Source organism: Rutilus rutilus, assembly GCF_951802725.1.
Source record: "Rutilus rutilus genome assembly, chromosome: 8".
NCBI lineage: Eukaryota > Metazoa > Chordata > Actinopteri > Cypriniformes > Leuciscidae > Rutilus > Rutilus rutilus.
In genome coordinates this window covers 16,306,105-16,319,050 of record NC_140222.1, presented here as the reverse complement: position 1 = coordinate 16,319,050, position 12,946 = coordinate 16,306,105, and the positions used below count along the sequence as shown (strand labels likewise).

Sequence of the window (12,946 nt, the reverse complement as noted above, 5' to 3'; positions counted from 1 at the left end):
GAGATTCAGAGACAGATTACAGTTAAACCAGCGAACTGGAGATCTGACCATCAGGAATATCAGCAGAGCACATTCAGACGTTTATACACTACAAATCATCAGCGGCAAAAAGATCACATGCAAGAGATTCATGGTGATTGCCCACGGTGAGTAACGCAATCATATTTAGCACTGTTTTTATGCTTTTAATACAAGAGATATAAAGTTTCAATCCATGTTGAGTAACATGGTGATTTTTTTTCTTTATCTCTGTGTACAGACGCTCTGAAATGAACATATTGCAGTTTATTAAAATGAATTTAAATTGTTCAAGTTTTAAGTTAAATATGTAACTCTTTTTGTTATAAAACACTTTATCCTTTCTCAGCTTGCAACCTTTATATGTAGAGAAAACTATTAGTAAGCCTACCAGAGTCAATTTTATCTTTACGGTTTGACACTCAACACTGTATTATTTTGAGTGTTCTTTTGATCAGGTAGAAATGCTTGTAATTGGTTGCACATTGACACTTAATATTAAAGGGATACTCCACTTTAAAATGAAAAATCTGTCACCATATACTCACCCTCATGTTGTTTCAATCCTTTATGAATTTCTTTCTTCTGCTGAACAGAAAGGAAGATATTGAAACTGTCTGGGTACTGATATTCTTCTAAATATCTTCCTTTCTGTTCAGCAGAAGAAAGAAATTCATACAGGTTTGAAACAACATGAGGGTGAGTATATGATGACAGAATTTTCATTTTAAAGTGGAGTATCCCTTTAATTGTAGCTGTGACATCAACCTTTTTCTCATATTCTTTGTTTTCTTACAGCGAGAGAAAGAAATACAGACAGAGGGGATGAGCAGGAGGGTAAAAGCTTAAATCTAGCATTTTTTCAAAATATATTGAACATATAAAAATTGCAATTTTTTTTTGAAGTTATGTAAACAATTTTAGAGAATTTATAATTATTTTAATTTGGTGCTGTGCACATAACAAATCTGATCATAAATGAACTTGGTTCAACTGGTTAATCTATATATTTTTATATTATATTTATGAATTTATTTTACTACAGTCATTAACTTGATAGTGTATGGATCATAAATGTACTGTATTTGTTACAGTGTGTTTTGTATTAGACAGTGCTATATTTCTTATTGGCTGAAATCTGCCTGACTCCCTGATTTATAATTGGTAATATTATCAGTTTGAATATTAATGAGGTTCTAATGAGTCTGCTTCGAGGTTTATTGCCGGTCTGTTTTTTTGTAATGGTCTTGCTTTTTGTATTCCACTGCTTTTTTGTGTGCTCCTTGGATGAATGGCTTTTGTTTATCCTCATTTCAAAGTAATTTGTAAAAAATTATCTGTTCAATTAATAAATCTTCATATAAGATAGATATAATGCTGGTATTAATATCTTAATATCTGTTTGTAAACCACAATCGGATGAAGTCTGTTCTGGAAAGATAAAACTAAAATACTCTCAAGTTTAATTCAATAAAATAAATTAAGGTACAGTCAACAAAACCATTGTTAGTCAATATTGACAATATTGACCTTTTTGCTCACGAAATTTCACCAAAATGTTAATATGTCGGGAGTCTCTGGACCTAAGCATTTTAAAGTTCCACTTTAAAAAAAAAAAAAACTTCAAATTGTTAAGTGCTCTAGTAAATTTATTTATTGCCTTTGATCAAACTGGATTAAACTATAACGATCACCAGTGAGATTACCATCAGAGGGTACTCCACCAGGACAATACCACACATCCACAGACTCCATTCCCCATTACCATGTGTTCAGACCATCTTCCATTATCACATTCACCTGTGTCTCATTACATTGTTTAACTCACCCTATAATAGCCTGGTTTTCACATTCATTCCCTGCGAAGTCTTTTTTTGTGTTTTTTTCTGCAATTCTGAGCATTCAGTCTGTTATTCCCATGTTCTTGGTTTTGATCTCTGCCTGTCCATGGATTTTCCTTTTTGCCTGTATCCCTGTTATTGTTTGGAGGTTATTAGAGGTGGGCAGGTTGAGGCTTCGTGAAACACTGAAACAGTTGAAGCAAATGTGTCGTATTGTGTCGAGGGTTTGAAACAATCTAAAACTCGTCTTCTCTGTGACCCCTAGAGGTCAGAACAGTTTAAATGCAACAAAAACTCGGACTTTTACAAATCTATTGCAATTTTTTTATTTTTTATTATTGAAAGTAAAATCTTTAAAATGCAATGATTTGGTTTGAACATTGGGGGGGGTTGAAGTTTGGGTCTGCATATTTTTCATGTGATCATATTGGGGGGGTTGTAATGCATAGATTTAAATATTGGGGGGGTTATCTCCCCCCAACCCCCCCACAAATTACGCCCCTGACGTCATCACAAGAAGGCCGCCCTTCCAGAGTCTCATTCCATCATCGCCGCCATTCCAGAGTTTCGTCCCGTCGTGGCCGCCCCACGCCTTTGTCTTCGGACAAGATGTCAGCCTCCACGTCTGTGTCTTCGGACAAGATGTCAGCCTCCATGTCTGTGTCTTCAGACAAGATGTCAGCCTCCAGGTCTGTGTCTTCGGACAAGATGGCCATAGCAACGCCTGAGCCTTTGGACAATATGGCCGCCGACCCTCCTGCCACCACGCCTGAGCCCTCAACTATGGCTACCGCCACGTCTGAGTCCTTGGAGGTTGCAGTTTTGACCATATGGGCCACAGCGGTATTGTGTGTTTGGGCTTCACACACGTCGGTTACAGCCCCTGACCAGCTTCCAGAGATGGTTCCAGCCCCAGAACTCCAGCACTGCATGCTCCGCCCCTGCCACCTGCTGAAACTGGCCTCTGCACTACCTCCTCCTCTCCACAGACCTGGCTTCACCCTGCCCCCTGGTCTGCCTCCACTCCACCTCCCACTCATCTCATTACCTTGTTTACTGGATTACGTCTTTGGATTACCCTCTGTTCAATAAAACTGCATTTGGATCCTCAACCTTCGTGTCTCAGAGCAGTATGTGACAGAAACGAGGACACACATCTTTAAAATTATTCAAAAGCAGCCCAAGATTAGATGTAAAGTTTATTGTAAATATTGTTTGCCATTGCAGATGTTAAAAGCTGATAAATGGAGGATGTTTTTCTTTCATCTTCTTAGTTTTTCCACTTATCCAATGATCTGAAATGAACAAAATGGTACAAGAAATATTAAATGAAAACAGGGTATTATAAGATACAGTCATTACATTGATTGCTTGTTAGCTCCTTATGTAAAGTTTTATTATAATGATGATATAATTGCACTTACTCCACTAATCCAGCTGCTGTAAGCAGACACACGAGTGAAGACTGTTGGCTTCTGGTAGGCATTACAACCCGATGATGACACAAAGCTGGTTACACCATGGACGACGTACTGACCGCTGACCTGACAGTTCAGAGGACCGCCAGAGTCACCCTAAAAACAGCACAACAGGAGACAAAATGAGACATTTTACTGCAGTATGAAGCAGTTCATGATCTGTTTGTCAGTCTGTCTTTCTCACCTGGCATCCAGACAAGCTGCCGCCACCAGCGCACACCATAGTGTTTTTCACGGTGCTTCCCCACCAGTCGCTACGAGAGCAGGTACTGTGGTCCACCACGGGCAGGTAGGCCTGTTTCAGCTGAGCGGAGAGTGACCCACCAGCTAAATGAAGATCACATCCATGAGAGGAAGGAATCAGGAATCAGTACATGCAAATGATTTCAGGCAACGTCAAAGCTATCTGAAGTGAAACTTACTCTGAGTGCGGCCCCAGCCGGTGATGTAACAGTTGTTGTTGTGGGGCAGAACCTGTCCAGAGGGTGGAAGGGTGGCCAGCTGCACATATGTGTTCAGAGAGGCATCAGAGGACAGACGCATAAGAGCGATATCATATCTGAAAAACAAAGAACACACATCACAGTCTACAAGGCGCACTTCATTTCTCATACTAGGGGGCGCTATAACTTTAGAAGATATTTAATATGATCATGGATGTAGTGTTGATGATGTAAGTCCGGGTAGTATCGAGTAAACTCAATAGAGTCAAGTAGTTGCATGTGTAGCATTAAAGTTAAATGCGTAATTGTTGATATATGATGTGTTTACTATCATTAGTGCAAAAAATTAGGTAACACTTTATTTTAAGGAGACGTAATAACATGTTACTACATGTACTTTTATATTACTACTATATAATATAGTCCATATAGTAAGAGTAAATTATGCATAATTACAATTAACTAGGCCTAAACCAAACCCAGTAACATTATATTTTACAGTGTCCTTGTTACATAATACATGTACTTAGTAATACTAACCCTAACCGTAAATAATGCATAATTACAAGCAAATAACCCTCAACCAAATCCTAATCCTACCCTAACCCTATAGTAAGTACATGTAGTTGCTTAATATTACTCAGTACTTAAATATAATTACACTGTAACAATGACACCTTAGAATAAAGTGTAACCCCTAACCCTAACCGTAAGTAGTTAGTATAGTAGGCTACTTGTTTAAGTGAGTACAATGTAACTACATCACCTTAAATAAAATGTAACCAAAAATAAATAAATAATAAATAGAGAAGGTGGTCTGACTGGACCCTGAGTGGAGAACATAAAATATTGATCTGAGGTTTTAAAAAAAATTTTTTTTACCTGTATTACTATTATCTTTAAATCTTCCACTAATAAAAAGCAACAATATGTTATTATAATACTACTTAAGTCCTCTAAATGTATTTTGAGTACAAAAACTGATGTGGCTTGTTAGCTAGTGGAGTGATAATAGAGTTAGAAAATAGCGCCGAAAATCAGCAGAATAATATACGTTAGCCTGACTTCGTCATACTCATATTCTAGTCAGAATGCGAGTCTGATACTACTCCATTGGGCTGTGATTATGGGGCGTGTCTCAACCGAACGAGAAAAAAAAAAAAAAAACTCTGCACTCATTTGGATAGACCTACAACCAATCAGAGCAACGGAGTAAATGATGTATGTTCTTCATTCATATTTTCAACCAACAAAATGTTGCGGCTCTCTGTTCCTCTTTTAAAGGAGCCGTATGTAAGATTGTGGCCAAAACTGGTACTGCAATCACTTTCAAATTACTGTATAGAGCAGTGTATCCCCTCCCCCTCCCCCCTGACTCGAGGTTGCCAGATAGGCTGCAGGATCCAGCAGGAACGTTTGTAGCTGCAGCTGTGGTAACTAGTGCAGAGCTGGCAACCCGGATGCCGAAACACTACTGACTTCGTGATTAGTAGATAGGTGGAGGGTGATGCTTCAGGCCAAAACACAAGATGACAACATCAACATCAGTTGAGGGCTGCAACTCCACTTTTTAAATGACAATATCCTGGCCAGACTACTGTTGTCAGTGATATAAGTATTTGAAATGAACATAATTTCTTAATGTCTAGTGACATATCAGGGCGATTTTATGATTAATTGAAATACATTTCTTACATACAGCTCCTTTAAAGTGAATGTGCTGTGGATATCTTCTATAACAGACGCGATGGCGGAATCTACACATGATGTTTCATAAACAAAGTTCGTGAGGAACACGTACAAATAATCAATCCAATATCAACTTGTCATCAAACAATTCCATGTCTAACGTTACCCTATATCAGCATGAGGAAGCATATTCACTCTGTCAACTTACCTAACACTCCTTGACAGTTTTTCAGCATCCCTCCACCACCCCGAATCCTCACTCTTGTCTTGGCTTGTTCTCTCACAACCAGGAATACGGGGGCTACCGAGCCCATAGCCCTCTCCTCGGACAGCACATCATATACGCATTTATTCTGACTTATTTGTGTGAACTCGTGAAATCTCAATTCTCCTGCTGCAGTCATCTTTGTTGTAAACTAATTCAACCAAAGCGCTCTTTGGTGACGTGGGTGATTACGTAACCGCAGATCATCTGTCCATCATCGATTAAAGCCCGCCCTGGCAATTTGATTGGCTCGGCCTTCTGGGAGCCGAGCATAAATACTCCTCAACGGATCGAGTCCAGACCGAACTTCCCGACCAAAAAATGTTGTGGGCGGGGTTCGGGCTGGCAACCAGGCTAATACAACGTTGTTATGGTTGAACCAGAGCCATAGAGAGAAAGAGTTGCGACACTCCCATAGACCTCCGTTGTAAAAAATGGCGGCGCTTTTAACCGCCTACTTCCGGGATATGAAGATCGGATTAGTTCCAAACACTGTCATTTGGTCGTTGGACACCATTCACTTACATTGCTGCGCGTCGAGTTGTTCCAGAGGTAAATTGCTGAAATATCGACCTCTTTTGAATTGTCAACTGTCTATATTGTATCAGAGGCCCTTTGCGATGCTTATACTGGTCTTCATTTTTATTTGCACGGCGTAATTATTTATATTTTATGTTGGTTGTTTCAACCAATTTTCAAGCACTGCCTGCTAGCTAGCTAGCGCAACTTCGTCTGCTGTGACAGTAAGAGCTCGGTAATGAATCGCTGCCACCTTTATAGCGACTAATCTTAATCTTAATTTAATTTTTTGGGATATACTAACTTTTCATTATGTTTTGTTGTCTTGAGTGAAGCAGCTTGTGTGAACAATGCTGGACATCTAGGATTGTTATGGCCATCACCAGTCCTGTCTGTTTCATGGATCACCTGCCCCTGGTTTTTGTTTTTCTTGTTCATTCACACAAGCAAAAAAATTTTGTTGTCTGTCATTGTTTAATAAAACGTATTTTATTTGAAAACCTTCATTTGTATCAGCCATGCTTAATTGATGTCTCAACTCTCAATAGCTGTAACATAAGTTACAAGTGTTTTGTTAGTCAATTGCTTAAGTTACTTGGATTGAGTTACAGCTACCCTTACTCGTAGCCTACTCTGTACACTAACCCAGAGCCATAGAGGAAAATCTTCACTCTGCACTTACCTATAGACCCAAACATAAAAGCGTAAATTCGTTTTTAATCTGTTATAGTTTTGATAATATGTGTATGCATGGCTTAATCTTAAAATTATATTCTTAGTCTTAACATGATCATGTTTCACGTTGTGGTCCTGGGGGTGGCCACTTTCATCAGAAGAAGTGAGCTAGCTTCTAAGCGAATTCTGAACGGACCGCCACGGCAGACCTCTTTGCGTGATCAAAGGTAGGCTAATGGCTGAATCGGAATTTATAAGCAAAATCACGGGAATCAATAGCCTAATACAGCCCAGTTGCGCTAAAATAAATATCATGAGACGCCCATCATCAGATGAATGATATGGAAAAGTTAAGTTAGAGCCGCTAAAGCCAGTGCTACTACCCATGCGAACATGAACACTAAGCTTTTCCCTCCAAAAATATAGTCTAAAACTTATCTCCAAATGCAAAACTGACATTAACAAAATGCAATAATGCAATAACAGCTGAAAAAGTACTTGGGTGTGTGTTTTAATTTATATTTACCGTTCAATAATACAATCGCTGCTGTCTGTCCCATAGAAGAACATGACAGCCAGCGTATGTTTTGGAACTATTGGGGCTTACATGAACCACGTGACAGCCATAGCGGCGACATCAAAGAGTGTCGCAACTCTTTCTCTCTATGGCTCTGGGTTGAACAGGTGACAGTTATTATTAGAAGATTTGTGACGGCTAAATGCTGCCGTTGACCAATCACAATTGAGAATTTCAGATAGCTGCGAAGAATGATCAATACAGTTGAGTGTGTTGCGTACGTTAAATGGTCGAGACAGTCATATATTACAGGAAATGTATTTACTTTTTACATTCGTGTAAGATATGTTTAATCGGCTTGGCAATAGTATTGTTGTTTGTTTTTCTGTAACTGTCGCCACAGTCGTGTATGTGTATGTTATACGCACCCAGAAGCCAGACTGTTGCTGTTCCAGTTGGGGTGGATGATGACTTGACTGACGGTCATGTACTGCTCGCGACCCTCTTGGTTGTAGATGTCGTGGTCGCCCAGGACAACACGCCAAGTTCTCGAGCTGCACAGAAAACACGTTCAGAAACACATAAGTAGAGTGAGGAGCGAGCGAACACTTTTTTATTGACATGAAATTTCCATTGGTCAATGTTAGTCCTGATTAAATGCGAAAAATTGACAAAATTAGAAGAGTTTTGATGGTCAACACACTGCTGTCTGAATCAATACGAGTACAACCAAAAATGTTTTACAAACACGTTGAAAGTGTATTACACCTTCCGCCAGAGGGCGAACTGCGCCAGTCCTATGAGGCGCGCTTCAGATCAAACCTATTTTTTTACAGTCTATGGATCAAACCCTTATTCACAGCAGCGCCATCTTTGATTTTTAACGCTGTGAGGAATAGACATTCATCTCTTCAGTCAGAGGGTTGTACTGTTATTAAATGTGTGTTTGGATTGTTCTGCTGATGAACACTGCTAAAATATATATATATATTTAAAAGAAAAGAAAAAACTCTGGACAACAAGAACTGTGGAAAATTATAAGTGATCTAGGAACTTTATACATCTTTTTACAGCAGATGCTTTTGAAAACACGGTCTATTGCTCAGAGCCTTGCTTTTATACCTGTCATGGCGCTGCTCTGAATAAGGTCAACAGGTCTCTGCAGGACAGTAATGGGAGTTGGCCAATGGAGGGGTGTTTTCGACCTCGTTACCTGATTTGCCCCCGTCACAGTGACGGTAGGGTTTAGGGGTAAAGCGCATCATTTTCATTCCATGATTTAGAATCACCCACCAGTTTGAAAACGGCCACAAATTTAGAAACGCCCACTATTGTTCTGCAGAGACCTCAAACTCAAATATCAGATGTTTGTGTTGTTTCTTAACCATTTAGATACAAAAAAACGTGGATTCATTACGTGTCAACGCAGTGGGCAGCGGTCATCACCCAATTCCTTCTGATCAGAGACCCACCACAGGTATGATAGTAGCTGCCGCCGGACAGGTACTGGAGAGAGATCTGAGAAAGGGACAGTGACTAAGTTAGAATTTGAAAATATGACAGGATTATGAATTTCAATATGAGTGGCATATTAATAACTTAACAGGCTGATTGGATATTATTGATGTTGGAAAATCCAGTTATAACCAGCTTCAAGTTTTACTAGAAGCTATATAAATGTATGGCCATTATTGTGGTGCCAAGGTCAAACTGCTTTGTAGACCACCATCTTGGCTGATTTTGTTAGTGGACCACCAACAAACCTTCTACCATATTTAGAAAAATAGCTTGGCCACCTTAAGCTGGTACAACCATGTCCATTTAGTTGTGGAAAACCACCAAAAAAAGCATAGTTAATAATAATAATAATGCGTTTATTTTATATAGCGCCTTTCAGGAAACTCAAGGTCGCTTTACAATAAAGTACAAATAAACATGACATAGAAACATGACATGAAACAATATAAATAAATTATCCTTAAGGACTCCTCTCACCCAGCCCACAGACTGTTTTCTCTCCTGGCCTCCGGCAGGCGTTTCAGGTGCCTCCGGACCAGGACCAGCAGACTAAAGAACAGTTTTTTCCCCAGAGCTGTCTCTTTATTAAACTCTAACCCTCATTGATCCCACTCCCCTCATATACTGATTGACTCTCCTCTCCCTCCTCACACCTGCCTCCATTTTGTTATTTGCAATACTATAATGTTCATTTGCACTGCTGACTGTTATTACAGTAACAACTGTTTACATATGCATCTTGCACTACTACCTTGACTGGAATATGCTCAATTGCACTGCCGACTGTTTATTTACAGTACCGACTGTTTATATATACATTGCAATATCGTACCTTAACTGTAATATGCAATTACTTTCCACTGCACTTTCACTCGGATAGCTTCTGTCCAAACTTTATTTGCACTACTTTAAATCCATTGTTATACTGCTCATTAGCCTAACTTATACATATATCTATTTGTTAAATTCTGTTTATAGTAATAGCCATCTGTATATTATGCTCACATTCTGTTTATAGTAACAGCCATCTGTATATATATTCATAGTACATATCTATCTGTAAAATTCTGTTTATAGTAACAGCCATCTGTATATTATATTCAGTACATATCTATCTGTAAACATTCTGTTTATAGTAATAGCCATCTGTATATTATTATATTCAGTACATATCTAGCTGTAAACTCTGTTCACAGTAATAGTTATCTGTATATTATATTCATAGGACAATCTATCTGTAAATTTTTGTTTATAATAGTATTCAACTCTATATTTATTCAGTACATATCCATGTTCTGCACTTATGAACCACTGTATATCCTGCACTTGCTGCTATTGCACTTCTGGTTAGACCTAAACTGCATTTCGTTGCCTTGTACCTGTACTTGTGTAATGACAATAAAGTTGAATCTAATCTAATCTAATCTAAATTGAGATGGATAACATAATAGATAGTGGTACATAAATATAGAAATCAGATCATAAAGTCAGGGGTCAGGGAAACAAGAAGCAAAAAGATATGTTTTAAGTTGGTTTTTGAAATCGTGTAATGATGAAAGGTCGCGGATGTGTTGGGGAATAGAATTCCAGAGAGTTGGGGCAGCGATACAAAAAGCCCTGTCTATCCTCCTATCAGAGGATCTAAGTGTGCAAACTGGGGAGTAGGTATGGATGAGATCAGAAATATAGGGAGGGGGCAAGACCATGGAGTAGTTATTGAGATTTCAAAGGATTTGTATTGAGTTAATGTTAAAAATGTCGTACCTGCCAGGGCCAGGAGTTGGGTCTTGCCACCTCTCCACCCACAACCCGCTCCTCAATGCTCTGATCCTCCAAGTATCTGGGCTCAGCCACCGCTGGACACAAAAAAAAACACACTTAGACATACTAGGAGTGTAGTAATTTTGTAGTTTGAGCCCATATAGACTGAGCTGAGTACATTCGCATTTGTTAACTTGGTAAAATTGAAGTGATTTAGTGGTTTTCTCAACAGAAAGAGAGAGGCGTCTTACCCAGGGCGGCCAGCACACTCAACAACAAGATCCTCAGCATGTTTGCAGTCTGTCTGGTCTTTCTGCACTCTGAACTGTTCCATCATCCATATATATGCCCACAGAAGTTCACAGCGCTGTACAGAACAGGCGTTTACTCATGGCTGATGCCCACAGGTGTGTGAATCCCACAGATATCACCACAGCCAAGGCCAATGTTCCAGCTGCAGAATAAACTTGTTTATCTTGTTAGGCACAAAGGCTTGACCTGCGTTAACTTTGAGTTAACATCTCAGCATCTCACAGTATCTCACTTTTGCACCTGATATAAAGTTCATGCATTGTTTAATGTGCTACATTGTGTCATGTATTATTTAAATTCATAAAAAAATAGACATTTAATTAGATCCAATTTATTAAATTCATTAATGCAATTATTAATGTTTAATATAAATTAACATTTGTTAATTTAATTCAAATGTATTTATATTTTGTTTGTCAACATCAATATATTAATGTACTATTTATGTGAACCTATAAGGAACGTGCATATTTTAAGTAAGATTTGAAAAGTATGAAATTCCAAATATATACAAAAACAAACCTACTATATGCAACCATAAACACTGCATGCATAATAATTATTAAAGAATTATAAAAATGCTGTTTAAAGTTGTTTTAGCCGGTTAGCTTGTGTAGTTGTAGATGTCACACTACAGAACTTGCAAATAAAAGTATTTCATGTCAACTATTTATTTATTTATATGAAGTATATTAAAACAAGTAAAAATTATAAAATATTTATAAAACAATTATTATTATTTTCTATAATTGTGTGTATTTTTATATATTTTATTGCCATTTTATGTACTAGACATTTTTATCAAATTAATTTAATTTAAATAATTTATAAGTACATCTAAATAAGCTGTTTAAGTGATCAAGTTTTAATAAACTAGCGCTCTTAATATATGCTGACGGATCTGTTCTTTTGTGAATCGCAGGGAGCGTGTTTGTAGGTTTAGTGCTGATATTGATAAGGAAATTGTGACCTCAGCATGATAAGACTTATATTTGTCTTTTCCAGGAGTTTAGTCACAAATGTCACCTGTTGATTAGAATGAGGCGTTATTTACACAAGATCTCTTTTGCAAGATTTCTGCGCTCTATACCAAACTCTAAACACATTTACAGAGATACTATGATTTGATCTTCTTGAACATGTCACTATATATCAGTGCTGAACTACTGTAAATAGGATTGATAACTTCATCTGTGTGAATGGTGTGTGACAGTTTTCCTGTTGAACACTAGAGGGAGGCAGCGCACAGCAAACTGAAACCTGCAGCCTGAACTAACTCTTCTAGAAACTTCCATTGGTGTCACTCAGACTCTTCTGTTAACTTCTTTTCTTTTTCCATGCTGAAGCAAACACCAGATAGATAGATAGATAGATAGATAGATAGATAGATAGATAGATAGATAGATAGATAGATAGATAGATAGATAGATAGATAGATAGATAGATAGATAGATAGATAGATAGATAGATAGATAGGTAGATAGATAGATAGATAGATAGATAGATATTAGATAGATAGATAGATAGATAGATAGATAGATAGATAGATAGATAGATAGATAGATAGATAGATAGATAGATAGATCGATCTAGTGTAGGCTACAGGTATGCTACACCGATAGTGTTTTTTTGAGTTGCTGACCTCAATGTGATGACGTGACCTTTCACCACGACTGAAAACATTTATTCTTCTCACCTCTAGTCTTCCTCTGAAAGGTCACACGCTGGTCACTGAAGTGCCTTCAAGAATCATCTGATCAGGTCGGACTGAATTGTTTATCTTGTGTGTGTGTGTGTGTGTGTGTGTGTGTGTGTGTGTGTTTAAACCTGTTTTTCTATTATTTTTGTAGATCTTTTAATAATTTTTTTTCTCATTTTTCTGTAGTGTTTTCCAAGATAATATACTTGTA

The 12,946-nt window shown here is 37.9% G+C and overlaps 1 protein-coding gene across 1 annotated transcript; it reads right to left on the bottom strand.

Annotated features, from left to right (window-relative positions):
• Positions 1-3,045: 3,045 nt before the first annotated feature.
• On the bottom strand, positions 3,046-11,178 carry LOC311295865 (elastase-1-like). Its single transcript, XM_084417402.1, has 8 exons — positions 10,976-11,178; positions 10,728-10,819; positions 8,863-8,963; positions 7,874-7,999; positions 3,760-3,896; positions 3,522-3,664; positions 3,284-3,433; positions 3,046-3,154 (listed from the first exon to the last, which is right to left on the bottom strand). The coding sequence occupies exons 1-8, from the start codon at positions 11,013-11,015 to the stop codon at positions 3,143-3,145; spliced, it is 801 nt and encodes a 266-aa protein (XP_084273528.1). The 5' UTR covers positions 11,016-11,178; the 3' UTR covers positions 3,046-3,142.
• Positions 11,179-12,946: the final 1,768 nt, after the last annotated feature.

Bases quoted from the DNA above. Each gene is read 5' to 3' on its own strand.
- LOC311295865 (XM_084417402.1), bottom strand. From the start codon at position 11,015: ATGCTGAGGATCTTGTTGTTGAGTGTGCTGGCCGCCCTGG. The intron at 8,964-10,727 runs GTACGACATTTT...TCCCTTTCTCAG, and splicing joins CCAACTCCTGGCCCTGGCAG to ATCTCTCTCCAGTACCTGTC. The intron at 3,434-3,521 runs GTGAGAAAGACA...TGCTGTTTTTAG, and splicing joins GCAGCTTGTCTGGATGCCAG to GGTGACTCTGGCGGTCCTCT.